The sequence below is a fragment of the Linderina pennispora genome, assembly GCF_002104995.1.
Source record: "Linderina pennispora strain ATCC 12442 chromosome Unknown DL89scaffold_4, whole genome shotgun sequence".
NCBI lineage: Eukaryota > Fungi > Kickxellomycota > Kickxellomycetes > Kickxellales > Kickxellaceae > Linderina > Linderina pennispora.
The window spans coordinates 600,961-624,916 of NW_024468252.1; the positions used below are offsets into that span (position 1 = coordinate 600,961).

General features: G+C 56.9%; 10 protein-coding genes across 10 annotated transcripts; 4 read left to right on the forward strand and 6 right to left on the reverse strand.

The window, feature by feature from the left end:
* Positions 1–664: 664 nt before the first annotated feature.
* DL89DRAFT_210560 (kinase-like protein) lies at positions 665–1,833 on the forward strand (the record flags this gene model as incomplete). The annotated part of the gene is made up of 3 exons (XM_040884187.1): positions 665–709; positions 865–948; positions 1,039–1,833. Coding segments are annotated over 3 exons (924 nt in total), but the record flags the coding sequence as incomplete, so codon positions are not given.
* Positions 1,834–4,306: 2,473 nt separating this feature from the next.
* On the forward strand, positions 4,307–5,157 carry DL89DRAFT_123564 (uncharacterized protein). Its single transcript, XM_040883240.1, has one exon. The coding sequence runs from the start codon at positions 4,416–4,418 to the stop codon at positions 4,896–4,898; it is 483 nt and encodes a 160-aa protein (XP_040744853.1). The 5' UTR covers positions 4,307–4,415; the 3' UTR covers positions 4,899–5,157.
* Positions 5,158–5,362: 205 nt separating this feature from the next.
* Positions 5,363–8,842, reverse strand: DL89DRAFT_274496 (HECT-domain-containing protein; the record flags this gene model as incomplete). The annotated part of the gene is made up of 6 exons (XM_040889192.1): positions 5,363–6,540; positions 6,848–7,533; positions 7,985–8,105; positions 8,194–8,433; positions 8,510–8,548; positions 8,812–8,842. 6 exons carry the CDS (start codon positions 8,840–8,842, stop codon positions 5,363–5,365), a joined length of 2,295 nt encoding a protein of 764 aa, XP_040744854.1.
* A 521-nt stretch (positions 8,843–9,363) lies between these two features.
* DL89DRAFT_291862 (uncharacterized protein) lies at positions 9,364–10,386 on the reverse strand (the record flags this gene model as incomplete). The annotated part of the gene is made up of 3 exons (XM_040890240.1): positions 9,364–9,593; positions 9,884–10,130; positions 10,159–10,386. 3 exons carry the CDS (start codon positions 10,384–10,386, stop codon positions 9,364–9,366), a joined length of 705 nt encoding a protein of 234 aa, XP_040744855.1.
* Positions 10,387–10,556: 170 nt separating this feature from the next.
* On the reverse strand, positions 10,557–11,699 carry DL89DRAFT_274473 (negative regulator of the PHO system; the record flags this gene model as incomplete). Its single annotated transcript, XM_040889189.1, has 2 exons — positions 10,557–10,583; positions 10,704–11,699. The coding sequence occupies 2 exons, from the start codon at positions 11,697–11,699 to the stop codon at positions 10,557–10,559; spliced, it is 1,023 nt and encodes a 340-aa protein (XP_040744856.1).
* A 529-nt stretch (positions 11,700–12,228) lies between these two features.
* Positions 12,229–14,369, reverse strand: DL89DRAFT_266354 (uncharacterized protein). Its single transcript, XM_040887058.1, has 9 exons — positions 13,872–14,369; positions 13,687–13,837; positions 13,231–13,661; positions 12,998–13,184; positions 12,937–12,966; positions 12,849–12,893; positions 12,788–12,814; positions 12,373–12,762; positions 12,229–12,340 (listed from the first exon to the last, which is right to left on the reverse strand). Exons 1-9 carry the CDS (start codon positions 13,967–13,969, stop codon positions 12,278–12,280), a joined length of 1,422 nt encoding a protein of 473 aa, XP_040744857.1. The 5' UTR covers positions 13,970–14,369; the 3' UTR covers positions 12,229–12,277.
* A 2,181-nt stretch (positions 14,370–16,550) lies between these two features.
* Positions 16,551–17,742, forward strand: DL89DRAFT_266356 (uncharacterized protein). Its single transcript, XM_040887059.1, has 5 exons — positions 16,551–16,793; positions 16,819–16,855; positions 16,878–17,068; positions 17,155–17,274; positions 17,297–17,742. The coding sequence occupies exons 1-5, from the start codon at positions 16,614–16,616 to the stop codon at positions 17,648–17,650; spliced, it is 882 nt and encodes a 293-aa protein (XP_040744858.1). The 5' UTR covers positions 16,551–16,613; the 3' UTR covers positions 17,651–17,742.
* Positions 17,743–18,037: 295 nt separating this feature from the next.
* DL89DRAFT_256368 (L30e-like protein) lies at positions 18,038–18,641 on the reverse strand (the record flags this gene model as incomplete). Its single annotated transcript, XM_040885438.1, has 2 exons — positions 18,038–18,415; positions 18,639–18,641. The coding sequence occupies 2 exons, from the start codon at positions 18,639–18,641 to the stop codon at positions 18,038–18,040; spliced, it is 381 nt and encodes a 126-aa protein (XP_040744859.1).
* A 296-nt stretch (positions 18,642–18,937) lies between these two features.
* On the forward strand, positions 18,938–21,368 carry DL89DRAFT_291865 (zincin; the record flags this gene model as incomplete). The annotated part of the gene is made up of 2 exons (XM_040890241.1): positions 18,938–20,698; positions 20,748–21,368. 2 exons carry the CDS (start codon positions 18,938–18,940, stop codon positions 21,366–21,368), a joined length of 2,382 nt encoding a protein of 793 aa, XP_040744860.1.
* DL89DRAFT_277853 (dynamin-like GTPase VPS1) lies at positions 21,228–23,914 on the reverse strand (the record flags this gene model as incomplete). Its single annotated transcript, XM_040889470.1, has 6 exons — positions 21,228–22,370; positions 22,402–22,826; positions 22,891–23,369; positions 23,457–23,553; positions 23,626–23,716; positions 23,811–23,914. The coding sequence occupies 6 exons, from the start codon at positions 23,912–23,914 to the stop codon at positions 21,572–21,574; spliced, it is 1,995 nt and encodes a 664-aa protein (XP_040744861.1). The 3' UTR covers positions 21,228–21,571.
* Between the last annotated feature and the right edge of the window lie 42 nt (positions 23,915–23,956).

Below are 23,956 nucleotides of genomic sequence, written 5' to 3' on the forward strand. Positions count from 1 at the left end.
CTGGAAAAAGCCAAAAAAAAAAAAAACGTATGAGTACTTGGGGGAGAGGCCAAAGACGGCCTGCGCTTTTGTTTACGTTTTTTTGTCCCGGCTTGCGGCAGTGATCCGTGAATGCTGCTCCTCGCCTGATGCCTTCTAGGGAAAAAGCACCTTTCGCAAAAGCAGCATGAGCTAGGACACCCCCCTTTTCATTTTTCTCTCCCCTTCTCAAAGGCTTTCCCCCCCTTTGCTTCCTTGACAATCCCGCATTCGCTATTCAACACTGAATTCGTACCGCAACCCTCTGTTCTTGTTAGCTACAGCACACGTATTTCGGGAGGAACTTTTATGGCGCCAGTTCAAAGCCTCGACGAGCGGGGCCAGCTGGTGGGCTCAGCGCTATTTGCGACAAACGGCATGGCGCACCAAGGCGCAATAGACGGCAATGCAGTCCTGGATGCACTGGTGGCGCTGAATGACGAGCTGGACGATCGCAGGTTCCTGCAGCTGCCAAACATTAATGAGTTTGTAGAAAGATGTAGGTTTGCACCTCAGTCCTAGCGGTTTATGAACCGCCCTGCTTATGTGGCGTGCAGAAAAGGCCCCTCCATGCTAATGCACCTATGGCAATTGCGTAGATAAACGGTCGGCACAGGATATCCGGAATTGGCGGATCGGGAAGGAGGATTTCGAGTTTATCAGGACATTGGCGCGTGGGCAGTTTGGCATAGTAAGTGCATGGGCGTTTGGAAAGCCGTAGAAGAAGCCTGGGAGACGCAGCTGCAACCTCCCACCCTTTGCGAAGCATTTCTATATTCGGTCTGCGATCATGCATGGTGGGCTCGATTGCACAGTCCTGATACGCATCGCGGCTTTTCGCTGTAGGTGGATATTGTGCGCAACAAGCACAACAAGGGCGTATATGCAATGAAGACATTAAGTAAGCATGCATTGCTCACACAGCGCGAGGTAAGTCACCCCCTCCACATGGAAAGGAACAAAGGGACGTGTGTGCGTGAGCTGACCCCATGTGCTGACAGAAGGCTCCCCCAGCTGTAGCAAGCGGCGTTTTTGGAAGAGCGCGATGTGCTGGTGCTGGGCAAGCACTCGCCGTGGATTCCGGATCTATATGCAGCGTTCCAGGACAAGGAGAGTCTGTATCTGGTCATGGAGTTTGTGGCCGGTGGCGATCTGTTCAGCATGCTCGACCGGTGCGACAACGCAGTGGTGGATGAGGACGCGGCCCGGTTCTACGCAGCCGAACTTGTGCTGGCCATCGAGGACCTGCACAAGCTCGGGTACGTGCACCGCGACTGCAAGCCGCAGAATACACTGCTGGATGAGCGCGGCCATGTGAAGCTGGCCGACTTTGGCTCGTGCGCCCGCATCGACGCGACCGGCGCCCACGAGGCGAAGATGTCGGTCCCCGTGGGCACATGCGACTACATTGCCCCCGAGTCGCTGCAGGCGCGCGAGCACGGCGGCGGAGCGGTGGCCAGCGGCGCCTGCGACTGGTGGGCGCTGGGCACGGTCCTGTATGAGATGCTGTATGGCGACCCGCCGTTCTACAGCGACTCAGTGCCCGAGACATACGCCAAGATCATGGCCTGCGAGACGAATCTGGCCTTCGACGAGTCTGCGCAAGTGTCCGATGCTGCCAGGGACCTGATGCGCCGGCTGCTGTGCCGCCCCGAGACGCGGCTGGGCAATGCCGGAGCCCAGGAGATCAAATCGCACGCGTTCTTTGCCTCAATCGACTGGGACAACATCCGCCAGCAGGATGCGCCATTTGTGCCGCATATCAGCGCTCCCGACGACACGTCCAACTTTAGCGTCGGCGACGAGGACGACCAGGATCTGCCCAATCTGCCGGGCGCCGGACGTATCGGCCAGGGCAAGGATTTCGCGGGCGAGCAGCTGCCGTTCGTTGGCTTCACATACCAGCCGCAGATCCTGAAGCCCCTGTCGCCGGGGCTGCGCGGGCCTCGCGACGACCCGATGGCTGTGCGAGTGCTGCAGGCCAAGGTCGAGCAGCTCGAGAGCAAAGCCAAGGAGGACGACCAGCGGTGGCGCGCGCGCCAGCGCGAGTGGGAGCAGGAGCGCGCGGCGCTGGAGGCCGAGAAGGCCACGCTGCACGATCTGGTGCGTCTGCATGAGGCCAAGGCCATGGAGCCGCCACGGCCCCCCACTCCCCTGCCGTCGCCAAAGCGCGACTCGGCCATGCAGACCGATCCCGAGGAAAAGGAAAAAGAGCAAAAGGAGGAGCCGGAGGAAGAGAAGCCCGCAGTCGACGCGCAGTTTGCCGCCCAGCTCGGCGGCGTCATGGCCGAGGCGTACCAGGAGCTGGCTGCGCGCCTGGTCACCAGCCTCGAGCAGCAGTTCGACAGCCAGACCACGCACCTGGGCAGCCTGACCCAGGCCGTCAACACGCTGGCCACAAACACCACCGCCAAGCTGGACGAGTCCCTGCAGACGCAGCTGCGCGAGCAAAAGAAGGGCATGGAGTCGCTAGCTGCACTGCTGCAGGCGCCCGGCGGCACCCAGCGCGTCCCCAGCATAGCCTCGCCGGCCTACAGCGGCACTGTGCGCACGCGTCTGAGCATCGGCTCGACGCACGCACGCCGCCCCGCCAGCATGGTCGACGACGGCTCGGCCAGCGACTCGCAGCCCAAATCGGTGGTGGCCACACTAGTCAACGAGATCTCCAAGAACGCCAGCAATGAATCGCCGAAGCTGCCGGGCCGCGGCTCGCTCGGCTGGAATGGGTCGCCGCAGCAGCCGCGCGTGTCGCGGGCCGAGCGCCGCGTATCGGCCGGCATGGCCAGCGATACGCTCTCGGGCATCAGCAGCAAGTGCGACAAGCTCTCGGGTCTCTTCGAGCAGTACGCCGCAGACATCGACCAGATCAAGAAGGCCCAGGGCTCATTGCTCGCAGTCTGCAATGCCCTGGCGCTCGAGTCGCGCGCCGAGTCGCTGCATGAGCCATCCACGCCCATTACCGACCACACCATGGCCTCCGATGCCTCGCTGCGCCGCAGCCGCCGCAAGACCGAGCACCTGCGTCGCCGCGCCGCCGCCGAAGCCCTCAGCCCACTTGGCCGCTCGCCCGAGCCCGAGCCCGAGCCGCCCGCCGTCGACCTCTACAAGGCCGCCACCGACGAGCTGATCGGATCGCTGCGTGCGCAGCTGGCCGAAGCCACCAGCGCCAAGGCCACAGCCGAGAAGCGCGCAGCCGAGCTGCTGGAGTGGATCGGCCGCGAGTCCAAGGGCCGTGCAACTCTGGAAGACATGATCCGCACCGCCCAGGAGGCCTGCAAGACCGCCGAGGACAAACTGACCAGGCTGCACAGCGACACCGAGATGCTGCGCTCGGCCGTGGCCATCAAGGACGACGAGATCAAGCGCCTGCAGGCCCTGGTGCAGACCCGCGACAACGAGCTGCGCCACCTGCGTCGCGCCTCGCGCAAGGCCCTCGACCAGCTGGCCGACCTGAAGCAGGCACCCGACAAGCCCGACAAGCCCGACAATGACAAGCCCGCTGCCGACGCCGAGCTGCAGGAGGCCGCTGCCCTGCACGTCAAGATGCAGTTTGAGATCTCGCGGCTCGAGGGCCAGGTCTCGCGGCTTGAGGACGAGAACGCACAGCTCGCCAAGGAGCTCGCGCAGAAGGACTCGCTGATGTCTGGTCTGCGCTCCAAGCTGGCCGACAGCGAGCGCCGCCACAATGAGCGTGCAAATGAGGCCAGCGACGGCATCCGCGTGCGCCCGGTCGACGCCGACGAGCGCTTCGCCAGTATCGGGTCGAAGTCGCACAAGCGCTTCAAGGTGCAGCTGCAGAACATGCAGAAGCACATCGAGTACCTCGAGACCAAGCTCGCCTTGGCCGTCAGCGAGAACGACGCATTGAAGAGCCGCCCTGGCGACCTGAACGCCAGCATCCCGAGCATCTTCAACCGCAGCATTGCCGAGTCTGCCAACGGCATGGCTATGCCATCCACCCCCGATAACCGGTCCTCGTCCAGTCTGTTCAAATCCGGCTGGAAGCGCAAAGCCCGGCCCCAGATCAGCCGGCGCGCGGCCTGCCAGCTCCATCTTCCCGAACCTGCCCAGCAATATGGACTACATGCAGAGCTCCCGGCCCATGTCTATGGCCGGCCCAACTGCTGCCGAGCAGCCCAGCTCCAGACCGCGCCAAGAGTCGTTCTCGTCGTCATTTGAGCGCCTGCGCTCGCCCTTCAAGGGCTTCCGCAAGCACTTTGGCTGAGCGCCCCGAGCCCCGGCTCGAGCCGACCCTTTTGAAAAAAAACCGTGTTATCATAAACCGTCAAAAAGTCGAATTCCGCTGACGCTTTCCTTTTTTTTTCCATTGCGCCTTTCTCTGCTGCTGCCCTTTCGTTACATTGTAATTTCCACATTCAAAGCCTCTACATACAGAAATGAGCCGCGCAATCTACCTGTTCCGCAACATTCGCACAAAGCAGGTCCTGGCAAGCATGGACAAAACCCTGCTTTCGCACGAGCGCCTGATCGCCGGGCAGGTGCCGCAACAGCCTTTGCGCCCGCAGAAGATCCGCCCCGACCACTGGACGCCCTTGGCCGTGCTTTCGGGCTTCCAGACCGACTCGGCCCTAAACACCGCCTTCAGCCTGGCCAGCATGCCCGGCTTCCCTCTGCGCCCGCCGACTGCACAGGAGCAGCACGAGTACCGGCTGCTGAAGAACAAGCACAAGCGCCTGCGTGACCTTGATACCACCGAGCGCCAGGTCGCACAGCTGGCGCGGTCGCTGATTTACATGGATCACACCAGCTCCCATGTGGTGCCCAAGGAGGGCAAGCTGAAGCTGTTCTGGCAGGACCGCCAATGGATCGGAAAGGTCGAGGACGCCTGGGCTCAAGTTCCCCGAGTGGATCGAGCATGACGATCTGGATCTGAAGCGCGGCAACATGATCACGAACAAGGAGCTGCGCGGCAAGGCCCCCAAGAGCTGAGCCTGGAAATCATGCTTCCTAGAAAATATATTTGTGAACGTAAAAAAGAAAGAAACGAGCAAAGACCGAAAGTAGAGGGGAGGAAAAGCACAAACCACAGCAACCTGTAGTAGCAGCAGCGGCGGTGGTAATAGTGGTAGTGTAAGGGCGAAAAAGGGCCAGCATGAACCCCCCTTCGTGGAGAGATATCAATCCGTCATCTGCTCGCCTCGCCGAGAATCACGCGAGGATATCCCTCCCGAGATGTGGGCATGGGGAGTGTTGCGGAACAAGAGGCAAAGTACAAGAGTAAGCAATAAAAGGGAAATGGAGGTTTGCTGCCAAGAGACACCGGGCCCAGAAGTACGAGCTCTGTTGCTGGTGCCGTCGCCCTGCGAGTGACCTGAGGTTTTTTTTACTCCTGGGCGAAACCGACAGTGTTCTCAATAGCCAGGATGATCTTCGACTTCAGCGTCTCGTACTCGGTGTACGGCGGCAGGTCAATGCGGTTAAAGCACGTGTGGCTCTTTGGCAGCGCAACAATGTCTCCAGCCTTCTCGATCGTGAACCGGCGCGGCCCGTCGCTTCCCTGCAGATCCTTGAATCCGTTGACTGGGATGCGCGACGTACCCGTCGTGAACTGCAGCATACGCGCCTGGTGCTCAGAGTCCATCTCCTGGACTGCCTTCCAGAACCACTGGACCACCTGGTCCGACTCTGTGTAGCCGCGGTAGTCTGTGTGCTTCTTCCAGTCGTCAATGTCAATCTCCGCAATGCCGCCGATCAGCAGCTCGAGCTCGCGCTCATCAAACACCTGGATCAGATCCTCAGGGATCAGCTCGTGGAATCCTGCCTGGAACGCCTCAAACTGCTCCTTGATGCGGTCGCACACACGGTACTGCACGTTGAGCTGCACGTACTCCTTCTTGTTCTCCTCCGTGACCTCAATGTCCTTGCCGCCGGGCTTGAGCTCCACCTCCACACGCTCTCCAAACTTGTCGTCGTCCAGCGAGAACGTGAAGCCCATGTCCGACACGTCGTTCTCCAGCACCCACTTTAGCGAATTGTAGATCTCCACATCCACGCTCTGCATGTCCTCCAGGTCCACTGGCTTCTTCAGCAGCATCTTGTAGAACGACGACGTGAAGAACGCATCCAGGAACCGCCGGTGGAAGATTGCCAGGCCCATGGTGCGCCCAATGAACCGGAAGTAGTTCAGGTGCTCCGGGTTGATGTTCGAGTGCGGGTTGATCTGCAGCGTGTACGAGTCGTGCGCCGAATACTCAAACAGGCAGTACTGCGGGTTGAACATCTCATGCGACAGCAGGAAGAAGTACTCGCGCGACACACCACCGTAGTCCAGGCCGTCTTCGCCATCAAACTTGATCATCAGGCGCTTCTTGAGCTCCGACACCGGCACCCGCATAATCTCGTTGTACGAGTTCTCAAACACGCTGTCGCGCGACACCTTGATGTGGCACTGCCCAGGCACTGGCCGCATGGCCGCCTGCGACCGGAAGTAAATGTACTTGCGCCGGAAGTCGCGCTTGTACTGCGGGACGTTCTGGTCGAGGTTGCTTGGCAGGCGAGGGTCTACACCAAAAAAAAAAAAAAAAACAAAAGAGATGTGGTTGAGATCATTCAGTAGACCTAGCCCAACAAAAATAGCACATCCCAGGCAGCAAAAAAGGGGGGAGTCTGGACGGCGATGCCAAGACATCGCACAGCGACAGAGGAACCACTTTTACCCGGAGAGAAAGGCCAACCAGGCTCTGCACCCACAGGAAATCATGAGGTCAGCGCCGAGAATATCCGCACATATAACACATGTATCAAAAGCAGACCTCTGTGTCTGCTCCTTGTCCTGCCCCCAAAAAAAAACAGCAACACCGATACTTACCATCCCATGTTGTGGTCTTGGTGTTGTGGTCAACAAAGTACACGCGGCCCTGGCCAGTCAGCCGCATCTCCCAGCCCGACGGCAGCGGGCCTAGGCGAGACGCCGTCTGCCCGGCAACGTTGGCCACGGCTGCGGCGCGGTTGCCGTTCGGCGCATTGGAGCCGCGCACGCGCGGGTCGTCCCACGTCGTGGTGCGAGCAATATGGTTCACAAAGTACGGCCTGCCCTCGGCAGTGAATCGCTGCTCCCAGCCCGACGGCAGCGGGCCCAGCGCAGAGCTCCCGCCGCTGCTAGCTGCCTGTCCTCCCGCCGTGCCTGGTGTGGCCACCGACGACTGTTGCGATGGAGTGCCAGGCTGGCTGGTTGTGTTGGCCGTGTCAGGCAGAGCGCGGTTCATGTGACGCTGGCGCTCGCCCTCAGTTGGGCCCTGTGCCGACATGCTGCCGGGCTCGGTCGGCCGGCGCCACGTCGTCGTGCGCGAGTTATGGTCGACATAGTACACCCGGCCTAGGTGGTCGATGCGCTGCTCCCAGCCGTCCGGGAGCGCATCCCCAGCCGCCGCTGCCGCTGGCGCGTTGCCTGCTGCTTGACCAGCGCCGCCCGACGGGGCTGCTGCTGGGGCGGCGGCGGCAGCAGCGGTAGTAGCAGAGGCGGCCGGTGCCAAGGTGGCCGGTGTGGTAGCATGGCTACTGGCCGGCGCATGGCGGTGCGGTTGCGAGGACGGCCGTTGGTTGTGTGCGTCACGGTGGCGATGCCGGTTCAAAAAGGTAAACATTGTGTTAGTAGCAGGCGATAAAGATAAAAGGCAAACAGCGCTCTCTTTGCAAAGGTGCCTTTGGCGGGGGTTAAAGAAAAAGTGGAAATCAAAAGATATACAAGAGAAGCAGTTTTGACAATTACGCGAGCGGAGGAGGGGAAGAGAAAAGTGGGAAAATGCACTGGAACGAGGCGGGCAATGCCGGCTGTTATAAAGGCTGCGAACAAGGGCAGTCGAGGGCGGGTGGGCCGAGACTCGCAGCCCGCCTCGCTCTACCGGTGGTGCACACAAGCCGCATTTCTATTGGATTGCCTCGCATTCAGGCAGTTTTTCCACTGCCAGGATGCGCCCCACTCTCACTGCTGCTCTTGGGCACTTACCCTGTTGCCTGCGCGCTACCGCTACCGCCGCTGCCGTTGCCCGCTGCGACCAGCTGGAGCACAAGCCGGCCCTGCACGGGATCGTTGTTATTTGATGCCTTGAGGTCTTGGGTCACCATGGCTAAACACGCTTCGGAGCTATTAGTAATCTGCGCACCGAGACTGATGTGCTGTGCAAACAAGCAGCCGCCCTTTTGTTTGTCACTCACCCTCGCCACCATTGTCGACGTCAATATGCTGGTTGACCTGCACGTTAATGACACCCAGGAAGCCCTGTCCGCGCTTCTTGAACTTCTTCTGGTCAAACACCTGCGCAGCAATCACACTGCCCGGCTTCACCTGCACGCTGAAGCTCTCGTTCCAGTATGGCGACAGCGTCCGCTTCAGCGCTGTTGTCGTGTGCATCTGCGCCCCGTCAACCGTCACCACCACAAACGGGTCAGGCAGTCCTAAAAATATACCACGAATCAGCACCGCGAACATTCGGCAGTTGGGCCTGGTGATGCATCGCTCGATTCTACTTACGGAAAATGTCCCGCTTGTACAGCCCGTCCGCCGCGACAACTACAGCAAAAGAGAGGCACGTTTAGGCAACTGCTCCGATGTCTACGCCTGGTAGTGGAGGGCTAGGCTAGAGCGGGGGTAGAGCGGGACGGGGAAGAATGCCCGCTGCCACCCGCCGCTGGAATATTTCCAGAAACGATCGGCTTTATATCGGCTACCGGCGGTATCTGTACCTGTTACTTTGAGCTGCCTATGTGGAAGTACAATGGTGGGATTTAGTATCTGGGCGCTAGTCTTGGCGACATGCCCTCTGGCCCTCGCACCAGCCGTCCCGCCCAAGCACTCCTGTGTCATAAGGCTTACTTTGTGCTTGCACTCGACGCCATGCTTTCTGTTCCGCTAGCAAACCTCTGGCCGTGTTGCTCTATATTATTAAGCGGGGCGTCCCGTTTTGCGTGTGGTTTGGGTGTTGTGTTTTCGGAATGTAAAACCTTGCAGGGCCCGAATTAGATGCTGCCAAGAACACTGCAAATGCAACTGCGAGGCTCTCCAAACAACCAAAACAAAAAAGGACTCTTCGAATAAGGGTGATTGCGCTCCGAAATCCTAAACTCTGAAGGAAATAAGGTTCGAATTCGAATGGGTATGGCCCAAGCTAGTAGACGTAAAAAGGTGCTGAGGGAAAGAGAGGGCTTTGTGGAAGGAGCCTTTTAGCGCTTCTGTCAAGCCACAGCCAGGAAATACTGCTGCCCCCACAAACCGCGGCCAACCCAGGGGACTACGTCCTAGGCGAAAAAAAGCATGACCGTGCGTGGCTCCATTCAGGATTTGCAGGTGCAGTGGGACAGGTGCGAAAACTGCCCCTAGCAAGCGCCTCACTCGATCGTCCGGTGCTCGCGCAACAGCTCCTCCCGGTCGCGCCTGCCCTGCTTGAATCCTGCGGCAAACCCATCCCGGAATCCTTCATCAAACCCGATCGCCTGTTCTTCTTCAGTCTGGCCCGGTGTGGGGTGACGTGTCGAATCAGTCGCTGAATCGCCGCTCGTGGAGCCTGTGGAGCGGGGCGGCTGCCTGGGAGTGTCCTTATGGCTCAGTGCCGCCCGCGCTACGTGGATGCCTCTGGCTGCCCCATGTCGCAAGATGAGCGGAGAGATGTTGCGTGACAATGCCAATGGCAGCAGCATGAGTGCAAGAGCAAAGGTCGTCAAGGAGAATGCGATACTATTCAAAAGAAACACAGAGCTTGTCTCTGATCCGCGTGAAAGCGGCTGGCGGCCAGCAGCCCCCAGCGCTGCAGCTCCGGTTATGGCGAATGGCACCTCGCTGGGCATAGGGGTTATCTGAGTGTATTTAAATGGCTGCCGTTTGGATAATACTGCACTGGTGCTTAGCGACGCATATTCCTGCCGTCAGTGATGCCCTGGCGGTACCCGAGCGCATATCCGCGGTTGAAGTCGTTGGGCTTGTCCTTGCTCGTGCCGGGCTCTGCCCGCGCCCGCTGCAGGTCGCGCAGGTCCGGGTTGGTAATCCGGTCAATGGCCTTGCGCACCAACAGCTTGTTGCCGTCCAGCTCGCTGCCCATCAGCGACCCCACCACCTTGTACACAGCTGCCTCCACCTCCTGCGTCTCCGCGTGTGTCGGCTCCATGTCGCGCATGCTTCATCTCCACGCCGTCCACAACCGGCGGCTCGCCAGCGCCAAAATACACGTGCGCGTACCGGTACCCCTCGCGGCCCTCACCGAACCGCATGCCCGTCACCTTGCCGAACGGCGCAAGCACCTCGCGCAGCTGATCCTCGGTCGTCCTTGGGCTAAGGTTCGCAATGTACACCGCGCGCGAGCTGAACGAGCGCGTGGCAAGGCGGCGGAGTGCTGTCTGTCTAGCAAGCGAGAACATTTCCGGTGTCTGATTTCGTAGACAATGCTGTTGGAAGAGGAATTGAGATTGAGGTTAGAGAGAAGAAAAAGATAGAGGAGGCTCAGGCTTGGAGACCCGATCCAGGATTAGGCTTGCAGGGAGACGCAGACACAAGGCAATATTGATTTGCTAACAAATCAAGACCGGCCCTAGTAGTGCTGGTTCGGCGGCGGCATCTGCTGGTGCTGTTGCTGCTGGTACGGGTTGACCACCTGCTGCATCTGCGGCTGGACCTGCTGCGGGTGGTGGCCGTGGTGGAGCTGCTGCATCTGCTGGACCTGCTGCATTTGTTGGACCTGCTGCATCTGCTGGTGCTGCTGCATCTGCTGCTGGTGCTGGCGCAGATGCAGCTGCTGGAGTTGCTGCTGTGCCTGCAGTTGGGAAGGCGTCTGCAGTGCATGCTGCGTCGGGATCTGGAACAGGTCCTGGAAGTACGGGTGCGACAGGCACCGTGCTGCCTCCCATCTGCTATTGGGGTCGTACACGAGCAGCTTCTTGAGCAGGTCCATGCCGTACTGGTCAATTTGCGGCAGGCACTGCTCGAGCCGCTGCATCGGATACTGCGGGAAGTTGCTCTTCCAGTTGGGGAACCGCGATACACCCGGCCACGTCGCCTCGCTGGGCGTACCCATGATCCGGAAGATCTTCAGCAGCTGGTCGTCATTGTTGCTGCCAGCAAATAGCGGTCTGCCCGTGTACATCTCGGCCATGATGCACCCGGCCGACCAGATATCGATCGTATTGCTGTAGTTGCGCGACCCCAGCAGGACGTCTGGTGCCCGGTACCACAGCGTCACCACTTCGTTCGAGAACGTGTTGACTGGGATGCCCACGGCGCGCGCCAGCCCAAAGTCCGCCAGCTTCAGCTGGTTGCGCGAGTTGATCAGCAAGTTCTGCGGCTTCAGGTCGCGGTGCAGCACCCGCATCTCGTGGCAGTACTTGATGCCACTCAGCATCTGGTACATGAACCACTTGATTGTTGCTGCCGGCAGCGCGCTGTGCGTGCCGTTTGCGTCCATGTACCGCTTCAAGTCCTTGTCCATCATCTCAAACACCAGCATCAGCTTTGTCTCCGTGTGCACCACATCCAGCAGCTTCAGCACGTTCTCGTGGTCGAGCTCCTTCATCAGCGAGATCTCGCGGATAGCCGTCGACGGCGCGCCCTCCTCGGGGTCAAGGTGGATCTCCTTCAGTGCCACGATCTCCCCTTTGGGCGACCGCCCCTTGTACACGGTTGCGTATGTGCCTTCGCCCAGGTGCTCGAGCCGTTGGTAATTGCCCTCCATCGCCATGATGTGTTTACAAGTAGAGGAAAAGGCGCTTGTGGTTGGAAATGGCAGAAATGAATTTAAACAAGAACAAGCAGTGTCCGCCTCCCCTCCCTCACAGCTTGTTTTTAAAACATCCCGCCACACACATGGGGAGGGCAGAAAAGTGTGGGTTGACGCGTCAAAATTGCGCGGGCCATCTTTTGCAATCCCACCCTCCCCTTTCTTGCTGCTTGGGTATAGCCCCCGACAATGGCATTGATGGTTCGCAACCACAGTAGCGACCCCAACTTGCAACACTCGCCATTACGACAACTAACTGCCCAAACTCGATGCTTGCTGCTTGGCACAAAGCACGCGAAAAGAGTGGCGAGAACAGTGCTTTCCAAGGTGTCCCGTGACACCCCTGCAACTGCCTGGTACAACATCAAAACACCACATGTCGGTGACGAAACATGCTTTTAGCTCGCTCCACACGCGCACTGCAGACAGCATTTAGTGAGGGCTTCTCTCAGTGGTACATGGCATATCTCACGTACCGATGATGGCTAGCGTAGCAAGATCAATCTGATACTAAGGCTGTACATTTTAGAAAAAAATAGCTAGAACGAGTGGAATGTTGGAAGCTGTGGGGGATACACCCGGACATTAACTAGCACGCCTCCCTCGGAAGTATTGCCACAATTGCAGCTTGCACCGTAGCAACGAACCTCTCGTTGACTTTGGCAAACTTCACCGTTGGAAGGCGGACAAGCAGCTCGCAGAACCCGTGGCAGTCGAACATGTCGTTTTCTGCCCAGACAAACAGCTCCTCCAATGTCTTGCTGATCGCCGCAGCGCTCGAGTCAACCAGGACTTGGCCACGCTTTTTAAACGTGTCCTTCTGGTCGGGGAACGGCGTAAGGGATGCGTCCTCCTGGAACATCGAATAGCAGTTGACGTCCAGCGATCTCAGAGCCGGCAGCTGCTTAATCAGATGTGCCAGACCTTGCTTGTCCGCGATACTGGCCGAAAAGACGAGCCTGCGCAGGAATACCCAGCTGACTTTCAGAGGCAGTGGGTACCGGAACCAGCCAACCATGGCATCCTGGACATTGGACGGCAATACGAACAGGATGCTCGACATCCTCCACCTTATACTGGCCAGGATTTGGCGGTACTCGCAGGGTTAACCACTCTCAGCTCCTGGACGGTCTGAAGGGCGTACCTGTTGTAGGTCTTGAATGCCCTTGGGCTCGTCGATGATATGCATCGATGTCACCTGTTTGCACGCAAAGAAGTGGAAAATGTCCTCGTAGACATTGGGCGTGCCAGACATGAACATGCCTCTTGAGCTTGGGGAAAGAGATGGAGATCCTGCAGCCTGGGAACACCGGGTTCCTGCTGGTTTTTGTGATAAATTGCAGGCTGAGCTCCTCGAGGCTGTCAAAGGAAATCCTGTCGTCGATGACCTGGAACAGGCGCCACGGGATAACATCGTCTATATGAAGAAGATCCAGGAATGCGCAGCTTGGCTATTGGGAGAGCAGGCAGCCTGCTGCGCCTGCGGATAAACTCGACGTTGATGGACACAGACGTGAGGTTGTCGCAGAACATGGATATTCTCGCCGGAATCGGGTTGTGCAGCTGGGTGTGCTCAAGCTGGTCTGCATATGCCATATAGGTTTCCTCGTAAAGCGGACAGTGCCTGTTTGGGGGCTTGATGAAGCCGACTGATTTACCCCACGCCGGGCTCAGATGGTACTTGAGACTAGTGACATTTGGAAACAGGCACTTCATCATCTTTGCTGCAGCAACCGCATCCCGACGCCGGACCTTGGCCGCTTGGGTCTGGCCTCCCGTGAACGCTCCAGCACCAAGGAACTTTATGGTGCAGACGTTCAACAGTGGCTCGGTCAGCGTCGCCATGATATTGCTGACAATAACTTCTCGCAGGTCCAACGGAAGATGGCTCTTGTCGTACATGACCACTCGGAAACTCGTTGACTAGATGGAGCTTGTTCATGTTGACAAGGGCGAGTATGTTGGATGACCATAGGCGCTGGTGAAGAGCATTGCAGCCTGTGCCGACGCATTTGGGCAAAACAGTGCACTCCAGAATGATCGCGCGGAAGGTGTCGTTTGGGAACGAGTCGCCAAGGGACGGGTAGCTGGAGATGAAACTTGGTGACATTTACAAAGTCGTCCATTGCGGACGTTTGTTCGGCAACGCGAGAGCTGAGCGCAGCGATGGTCTTTTGAAGGTCCGGCTTCATCTGTAACAGCTGCCCATTGTATACTCTCATGGGATCCATGTTGAAGAAGAAAGGCAAAGAAGGCTACGCCTGAGGGGGTATATTTCAAAAATAGTAGGTATGGGACACGCTGCTTATTCCGGTGGGAGCGCAGGGGAGGGGCAGAGGGGAAGGACGATGAGCATGACGAATCCAGCATCCGCTCGCCCCCCACATCCCAGACTTAAGTAGTCCTGCAAGTTTTGTACACAAAGCATCAAGTCTTTTTTGACAACCCCTCCCCCATTCCGCGCACACTGCCTCCTTCCACTCCTATGCCGAGCAGCCAGCTTTCACTATGCATCGCAAGTGTATATCCTTTCTGACGTGCATAGGCCTGAGCATCCGTATATAGACATATTAAATTTTTTTTCGAAAGCGGAGCGAGCTATGTTTCCTTCCGATTGTGCGCGAGAATAGATATGCAGTTGGTTGCATTGCTGTTAGAAAAACAAAGGCGGACGAGAGGGGGCTCGGGGGCTCAGGGGACTTGGTGGCACAGCAGAACGTCGCGAACATCCGCTCTAATCTTGTTGGTGCAGGCAAACCCGCCTTTTTTCTAGCCTGCCCACCCTCACATCACATGAGTATGTACACGCACATAAAGTGGCCTACGTAAGCGCCGGCTTTTTGTGTGGTCCTCAACACGCCGAGCCCTACCCTCTCCTTCCCTCTGACAAACTGTGAATGTTCCTCATTCTCTTTGTGGAGAGGCGTTTTGTTGCCACCCAAAAACGACGCTCGCAATATGCAAGCTGCACATTCGAATGTACGTCTGGCATTCTGCTTTATTCTCGCAAGGTGCTGGAAAATAAAACACCCCGGCATCTGCTTTCTTGTCCTGCCAGGTGCGTGGCCAGGAAAAAGCCAGGTGTGGGATTTTTGAAAGGCAAGAGACCTGCCCGCCTTCTCGGGTCTTTCGATGGGAGTGTTCTGGAGGGGTTTGTTTTTTACAGACACTATTTGCTTGATGCCTGATATCTCTGAGGCCATATAGCTGAGAATCTGTCTCCGAATACGGCCTGGCCACCACCAGAGGCATACAGTCCCTGGATCTGCTCTAACACTATGGCCGTTAGAGCCATGATTTGCAGTGGGGGCCTAACCTCTTGGAAGGGGGATTGGCAACCCAGGTACCCGTCCCCACAGTGCGGTGGGAGGGGATGTGATGCACCCCTGCAACTCACCCGCGTGCACCACCACCTTGCTCTGCTTTATTTCTTGACGGCCAGTGCTGCGGCTATCTACAGTATGCACTCTTGTTGGTGAGTGGCAGCATCTTCCGCAGACTTGCTGATCGCCGTCATTGTCTGTTACGCGGGACGATGATATATTTTTACACAAAGAGGCAGAGTGACTGTGAGCAACAGCAATCCATTTCTCTCCCGGACGGCAAATATCTTGCCATACAGCAGACTGATTTCCCTTGGACTGCCGCTCATAATCGCGGATTCTGTCCCCTGCCAATATTCAGCATCCACTGATTTCTGACGTCGGGTCTCCCGTCAAAACTTGTGGCATGTGTCTGCCCTTTGTTTTCTCCTTCGCCTGGTAGTTGTATTCGGTGCTGCCTATCCTCGAGCAGCGTACGGGATTTTCTACCTTGCGTGCAGTCTGGTGTGCATCCCTTGGCAGTGCTGTCGCCGAGTCGCCCTCTGCCAATCCGCCCCAAATGAGGGAGCATCCGCGTTCGAGTGCATTTCATTTCCGAATATCAACGTTCCTGTTGCCTCTTGCCAGAGGATGGCGGGACTTCCAAAAAGAGCAGGATGCCAAGTGCTGGCAAGGGTATGCTTTTTATTATGCACGACCAATGCGAATGGATCTCGAGCGGCATTATAAAATTGAATGCTGCATCCGGAGAGGAGAAATGCATCTCTGGCACATATCATTTGCATCCAGCGAATAGAACGCGACGGAAACATGGGAACAATGATGTGCAGACAGCTGGATTGCAGCTGAGGAGGGTGCAAATGCAAAGAGCCGAAAGAGGGATCTCGGCTCTCACCCATATCTGTCTGCACGTCCCATTTGCTGGCAAGAAAAGGCATGGCGAATGCAAAGACGCTGGGTGCATTGCAGCAGCCATTTTTCGACAAGGGGTTTAGGCATTCATGTCCATCAGCCGCTCGGTGGCCGCCAGTGCGCATGGAAAAACTATTGTCTTGTGCAATCACCCCTTTGTCCATCGGTTTTTGTTTCAGACGTCCACCTCAGGGCAAGACCCAGCTTATTGAAATCCCGACACAATTGTGCGCAATATTAAGGGCAAGGATGTCTATGTGTGATAAATAATGGCTTTGTTGCTAGTGACAAATGTTGGATAGACTAGAGGAAAGTCTAGCTGGGAAAATCAGTCAGGGGAGCTGTTTCGCTGTCAACATGTAGCACATGTGACGGGTATTTTACCCTGTCCATCCTAAAACAGCAATGGCCTGTTTGATGATCAAGCAGCTGCAGTACGACACATTGGGACTGCGCAAATGCCTTGCTGGTATAGGCTGGAGGCAGAATGCACAGCAGTTCACACAACGTGGCTATAAAAAGAACGCTAGGCTTGATGGGCTGCCAACCCTCGTTCGCAATTCAGCTTCTTCTCTACCCCCGACACACCTTTTGCTAAAGTATAGTCTTTGGAGTAACTGACCCTTTTCTTGCTGTCACCATGAACTATGACCATTCTTCACCCTATACCTCCACTGGACTCAGCAGGAAGAAATACACGCATCACTCTCCGGCCATGCCCATCCGCTGGTATGGCTGCGACGAATGCAACTTGGTGTTCGATGGCTATCACAAGCTAAAGCGGCACCGCATTACGCACCAGAGCCACACTACATACCAAGTTTGACGGGAACATTATCCTGGAGTTTCCCATCACTCAAGAGAAGAGAGTCCTATGTCTATGTGGCAAGACACTGACCATCAGCACCTATGCTGAACTCTCATAAATTCAGGTGCGGGCCATGCATGGCTGAGGCTCATAGCAAGAGGTTCAGACATGTGGCAGGACCCAGCTCGCCGCTGACTTCACAAAAAAAGAGCGACATTGGCTACATCATCCATCCAGCTGCTGCCATGTCCGCACACTCGCCAGAAATGAGCTCTACTAGCTCCGCGGTAAGTTACCTGCCAGCTGCACTGCTTTAGCCTTGCAGTCAAGCATTCGCGAGCCATTTGCACTGACAAGTCACCACCGCTTGTAGGGATCGGTCTTCAGCGATGATCTCTTTCGTGTTGGTCTTTCTTTTCACCAGCCAAGTGGCCTACTCATCTGCCACCTGTGCAAAAGGGTGGTTGTCAATCCTAGACTACGCGAGCACTTTGTTTTTTGCACTGGCAACCCAGACTCTGACCGCATCAGCTTGCCAAGGAACGACGACATTCATTGCTGCCAGACTCTATCTGCGTTCATTCCCAAGGAAAGTGTACAACATAAAAACGGCCAAAGAGTGGATCGAGTCGCTCAATGGGCAGGCCATCGAAAAGATTCCTGGCTTTCCAGTCACTTCAGTGTCAAAATGTGCAATATGTGGATACCTTTGCAAGTCAGGAACGCTCAAAGACCATTTTACCAAGGCCCACCGAGGAACTCCATCAGCACCCCACACCCAAATCACCATTGCCCAGCAGCTTTTTAGCACCATCATGCTGCCGAAGTATGTGGAGGTGCGCCACGATCCTGATATGGCGCCTCCTTGAACATGTGCATGTGCAATGTAATGGTAGCAGCATCGTCTTTGCCGTAATCGAACTTTATCTCACGTAAACTAATATATTTACTAATAGCTAGCCTTGTCCATGTGCTCCCTGGATACCTTACCAGTACGTGTTTGAAGACTCCAACCGCATCTGGCGAAGGCTGCTTTGGTACCGCAGCTACATTTCGTGAATGTCGCTACGTGAGCTATCCTCTTAGCACATATCATGGCGCATCTTGTTGCTGTTTGTCTCCATGCTGGACGCAGGAGTCTACCACATTCTATATTACACAAGAATGTGCATCATTTGGCCAGGTCCCTAATGGACAGAAAAGGGATGTCTACGCAGTAAGAACGGCTATCAGCACACGCAATTTTCAATAGCACCTTAGATCAGGAGCTTCTCGATCTGGAGGCGGATGGCCTGGATCTGGGGGCGGAGGTCCGAAGCCTCGTTGGTGGTGACCGAGGCGGCAACGACGGGGCGCGAGACACCGCAGGCACGGCCCAGAGCAGCCTTCGAGGGAACGAAAACGTAGGGGACGTTCTTGTCCTCGCACAGCAGGGGCAGGTGCAGCAGGATCTCGATCGGCTCGCAGTCGGCAGCCATGACAATGAACTCGGAGATACCGCGGTTCAGGGTCTTGGTGGCCTCGTTGGCGCCCTTCTTCAGCTGCTTGTAGTGCGAGGCCTGCTGCACCAGATCCTGGATCTGGTTGGTCAGCGCGGCATCGGCGAGAGGGAAGGCCTTGGGGTTGACTTCGGGCTATAATCAGACAGTAAGGCGCAGGCTGCATAGTTAGTACAGAGGGCTGTGTGCTCGGATAGGCTGTACGCAGGTACAGGCTGTGTGCCGTATGTGTTCAGTGTATCTTAAATCACATTGTATTCTCATGAGTTTTGTTATTTCGAAGAGATTCCCATGTAGTGTAGATCATCATTACCAGCACGAGCATGGCCTAGATCCTAGACAGAAGTGCGACGCCTACCATTATTCTAAAGCAGCTACACGCGAAGGATGGAAAAAGAGAGGGCTATGTAAAAGAGAGAGAGATTGTCTGAAGAGGAGAGAAAAGCAATCTGCCTGGTGACTGCTAAGCTCGTTTATTAATGGAAAATTTTGGCAGCCAGCTAGCAAAAAAATGCTTGATAGGTTCAGTGATTGATCACCAGCAGCCAGGATCAGCTCAAGGCTCGTTGGCTGGCTTGGGCCAGGCATGATTCCATGCACAGTCCGCACTTTCATTACTGACCTCCACTTGGGAATTCCCCTTTTTCAATAATTACAATGCTTCGTACACTAGGAGCCCGGCGCATGCGGCAACCGCTGCTCCGGGGGGCAACCGCTGCACACACAAACATATACATCGGTGTACGGGCGCAGCTTCGCAGGCTGCAGACCGTTGCGTCCTCTGACGCACATGAGGCTCTTAAGGACGAGGATATCTCTCTGCGCGACATATTTGATCTGCCAACAAAGACGACGATGGGCTCGCGGTGGTTCCACACAGCCGGACAGCCGACCGGCCTTTTGATGGAGTCGCGATTTGTGTCGCCAAAGACATTCCGCAGCGCCGGCGAGCAGGCCGTGGCGGAGGCAGAGGCGCTATTGCAAAAGGTGCTGACCGCACAGTCATTCAGCGAAAAGCGCAACGTCGTAAAGTGTCTTGACCAGCTCAGTGATGCCTTGTGCAGGGTCATGGATGTGGCCGAGTTGGTACGGCAGGCACATCCAGACTCGCACTGGCAGGAGGCAGCAGACGAGGTGTATGCGTTCATGTTTGAGTATATGAACGGACTCAATACGCATGTGGGCCTGTACCGAAAGCTGGTGGAGATCATGGATGACGCGCAGATCAGCGCAACGTTTAGCGCGGTCGAGCACGAGGTCGCTCTGTCATTTAGGAGAGACTTTGAACGCTCGGGAATCCACTTGACAAAGAGCGACCACGAGCAGTTTGTTGCACTGTCGTCGGATATCCAGGAGCTGTCGCGCGAGTTTTTCCGGCGCCAGAGTGTGCCCAGAGCGAGCTCCACCGTCAAGATGCCGTTTGACCAGCTGCGGACGCTGCCGTCGCAGGTAGCTATGGGCATATTGCAGTCCAGCCGCACATCCAAGGGCAAAGATGGCACAACTGTGATCGAGATGCCTGTTGATGACTACACTGCGCATTATGTGCTTCGCGACTGCTCCGAGGAGAAGGTTCGTGAGGCGGTGTACCGCCGGTGGCAGCATGGTGACGAGCAGGCGGTGGGGGCACTGGAGGCTCTGCTGGAGCGGCGCCTGGCACTGTCGCACACAGTCGGCTTCGAGTCATTCGCGCACATGACACTGGATGACAAGATGGCCAGATCGCCGAGCCACGTCGTTGAGTTTCTGAAGGCGCTGGCCAAGCAAGGCCAGCCCAGATGGAGTGCCATTGCTGATTCGCTGCATGCTGCCAAGGCGGCACACACCAAGGCTGACCCTGCCACGCTGGTATACCCGTGGGACCGCGAGTACTATGTCGGCAAGCAAATGATGGATCGCGGAGCCCTGCCGTCCTTGTCGCAGTACTTTAGTCTTGGCCGCGTCGTCATGGGCTTATCGCGCGTATTCAAGAGTTTGTATGGCGTCGAACTGCGGGCTGCAATGCCGCGGCCCGGCGAGATCTGGCACCCAGAGGTACGCAAGCTAGAGGTCGTAGACGAAAACAGCCAGCTCCTCGGCATAATCTACTGTGATGTGTTTTCGCGCTCCAGCAAGGCGCATGTTGGCGCCGCCCACTTCACAGCGCGGTGCGCACGGCGTATCGACGATGACGTTGCCGTGGATGGCCTAGCGCCTGAGTACTCGAGCCAGAGCGTGGTTGAGCGCAACGGCCAAAAGTTCCAGCTCCCCGTGGTAGTCCTGATCTGCGACTTCCCTGTCCCCAGCGAAGGGTCTCCGCCGTTGCTTTCCTGGAGCAACGTCGAGACGATATTCCACGAGATGGGCCACGCGATGCACTCAATGCTGGGCCAGAACGGCTTCCACAATGTCGCCGGCACAAGATGTCCAGTGGACTTTGTCGAGCTTCCATCGATTCTCATGGAGCACTTTGCGCGCTCTCCCGCAGGCGCTCTCGCTGTTTGCCTCGCACTACAAGACCGGTGCCCCGCTGCCACCAGAGCTGGTGAGGCAGCACGCCGAGCAGCGTCGCAGGTACACAGCTCTGGACCTCCATGCACAGCTGTTCATGTCGGCGCTGGACCAGAAATACCACGCCAGCACCCTTGATTCCACAGGCAATAGTTTGGAACCAGGATGGTCGACGTTTGTGCTGGCACAACTGCACGATGACCCGATGCTGAGCAGCGGCAAGAACTCGTCGCTGTTTGGATATGTGCGCGATACACGCTGGCAGTCACGGTTCACGCACCTGATCGGCTACGGCGCGTCATACTATGCGTATCTGTTTGACCGTGTGTTGGCTGGCCAAATCTGGGACCGAGTGTTCTGCGGGGATTATCCGTATGCAACTGCACAGGCATCTGAAGAGAGTAACCCGCTGAGCAGAGAGGCAGGCGAGCGATTCAAGAACGAGGTGCTGAGCTGGGGCGGTGGCCGGAACCCATGGAAGTCGCTGGCATCGGTGCTTGACAACGGCAAGATGTCGGCCAAGGACATTGAGGTTGTTGCTAGAGGCGACAAGCACGCCATGGGTATAGTTGGTAGCTGGCGTCTGCCAGACCTTTAGAACTCTACACTACATTTCATGGATTTGAGAAAACAGCTTTTCTGGACAGCATGAACCGGTGCTGCTCGTTAGCTGCCCTCTAAAACAGCAACAGCAGGATATGGCCAACCGCTGATCCACTGACCACTAGTGCTGTGATATGCTAGTTGACATTGGTGTGGTGATAAACATGTATCAGATTGTTCACAGCGCAACAGCAACCCTTAGACCGAAGAAACAATGGCGTCGGCCCTCTTCAGTGCCTCAATCATCTTCTTGCACTCATTGCGGCGAGCTACCGTCGACTCGCTCTCCTTAAGCAGGTCAGCCAGGGCCTCCGGATTGTACAGCTCCTTGAGCAGCTCGCGCTGCAGGCCCTCCTTGGCGTAGGAGACGAGCTTGAGCATGATCGCCTTGGGAATCATGTCGATTGCAGTGCGCTTGACGATGTTGAAGTACGACTGGATCAGCAGCTTGATGACCTCAGTCTCCTGCTGCTCGCGCTCTGACAGCGTGCCCGAGGCCTTGAGCACCGATGGCGGCGCGTCCATCACGGTCGGGCGCTTCTTGCTGTTCTTGCCCCAGAACGAGCCAAAGAAGCCGCTGTCCTTGGGGAGGTTCATCTCCTCGTCCAGCGACCGCTCAGGGGGGATTGACAGCGAGGGGCGGCCGGGAGCCCCGCCAGGCCCGTTTTGCTGCGCTGGCTTCGGCGGGTGCATGCGGTCATTGACGATAGTAATGGCGCGCTGGCCGCTGATAAAGTCGGGGTGGGCGGTGTTGACATAGCACTGCTCCATGGCCACCAGGTCCTGCACCAGCTTGTTGGTTGGCAGCGTTGCGTTTTTGAGGAAGGTGAGGACTACGGTGTTGAACTGCTCGCGCAGCTGCGGGAAGCGCTTGAACGACGGCTTGGCCAGCAGCTGGTTGACGATGCGCACCAATTCGTCGTATGTCATCGACACACACTTGAGGCTGGGCTCCTCAAGCCGCTTGATCTGCTGCTTGACGATGACCTCGAACGCGCTGGTGGCCACAAACAGGGCAGGCTGATGACCCCGAGGAGTTGTACAGGATGGTGCGAATGTCAGAGTCCTTGACATGCTCAAGCGGGTCGATGGCCTTGACGCCGTTGCTGTACAGTTCGTGGAACACAAAGCTAATGCGCGCACCACCGCTGAGCTCATACGTTGACAGGTCGGTTGACTGGCCCTCGAGCGCACCACGGAAGTCATTGCAGAACTCGGTGATGATGCTCAGCGTTGTGTTGGCGGCCTGCCCAGCAGCATCACTGAGCGGATCGCCGAGCTGCTCAAGCTCGTTTTGGTACTTTGCCAGCGCGGCAGCAATCTTGGCCTTGATCTCGGGCAGCGTGATCTTGATATGGTGCATCAGAAGCATATTGAGCTTGCGCGCCAAGAAGGGCGTGCCGCAGTACTGGGCCTTGCTCTGGTACGACGGGTGGCTCTCAAAGAAGTCGCGCTCGTTATCCAGGGCCGAAGGAGATGGTCTTCTTTGACATAATGTCCTTCTGGCCACGGTTGACCACGGGCACGTAGCCAAGGCGCAGCGGGATGACCCGGCCAGCCAGAATGTCGATGACATCGGTGCCCTTGTCCATCAGATCGACCTTGGTCAGCACACCAATGGTGCGAGTGCCATCGGGGTCCACCTCGCGCGCCAGCTTGAGGCCATCAGAGTTGGCCAGATCGGTGTTGGCGGCAGTCACAGCCAGAATAATCGCATTCGGTTTGGTGATGTACTTGGTGATCATCTCCCGGATCTGGCGCTCAATATCGCGCGGCTGGTCGCCGACGGGCACCTTTGTCAGTCCAGGGAGATCAACCAGCGTCAGGGTCAGCACCCGTGGCGAGAACACACGCAGGTTGATTGGTAGCGGCGAAATACCCAGGTTCTTGCCCGTCTTCACCTCGGTGTCGTGCACGATCTCTTCGCGGATCTCGTCAAAGTTGTAAAACTTCTTTCCGGGCAAGTGGAGGAACTCTCCCCACTCGTCAGGGTTCTCTACAAGCAACAATGCGGTTTAGAGGGGCTGAACCGCGAAACGCACCGCTGCTGCGGTATAGTGCCGATGCACGCTAATTGGCTTACCCTCGCTATCCCTCTTGCTGTCGTCTTTCTTGCCGTCATCCTTCTTGGCATTGTCCTTGGGCTTCTCGCTGGCGGGACGGTTGATAAGTTGGAGCACCTACCCAAGAGCCTGTTTCAGCATGCACCTTTCCTTTTCCCACACCAAGAGCATCCGTGTGCGCGTACTTACCAGTGGGCGACGGGTCACAATGCCAGTACCACGGGGCAGAAAGTCGCGGCCAACAATGTTCTCGAGCACAGAGCTCTTGCCACTGCTCTGACTACAGTATGTGGAAAGGGGGACTTTGCATTTAGCACCAGATTGCGGGCATTCGAGGTGACGTTGCATTATCGCAGCTGCCTCCAGTGAATTACCTTCCAATAACGACGATTTGCGGCAGGTCAACAGGGTTCTGCACGCCGACAGTCGCAAACGCGTCCTGCAGTTTGTTCACGGTCTTGATGAGCTGCTCATCCATGGTTTCGCAAATGAAGAAAAGGTGAAATGTATAAATTTAACA

Coding starts and splice junctions, on each gene's coding strand:
- DL89DRAFT_123564 (XM_040883240.1), top strand. CDS start 4,416: ATGAGCCGCGCAATCTACCTGTTCCGCAACATTCGCACAAAGCAGGTC.
- DL89DRAFT_266354 (XM_040887058.1), bottom strand. CDS start 13,969: ATGGATCCCATGAGAGTATACAATGGGCAGCTGTTACAGATGAAGCCG. Junction 12,815..12,848: donor CCGTCCAGGAGCTGAGAGTG/GTTAACCCTGCG, acceptor AATCCTGGCCAG/TATAAGGTGGAGGATGTCGA. Junction 12,763..12,787: donor TGGAGGATGTCGAGCATCCT/GTTCGTATTGCC, acceptor TCCAATGTCCAG/GATGCCATGGTTGGCTGGTT.
- DL89DRAFT_266356 (XM_040887059.1), top strand. CDS start 16,614: ATGAACTATGACCATTCTTCACCCTATACCTCCACTGGACTCAGCAGG. Junction 16,794..16,818: donor AGAGCCACACTACATACCAA/GTTTGACGGGAA, acceptor ATTATCCTGGAG/TTTCCCATCACTCAAGAGAA. Junction 17,069..17,154: donor TGAGCTCTACTAGCTCCGCG/GTAAGTTACCTG, acceptor CACCGCTTGTAG/GGATCGGTCTTCAGCGATGA.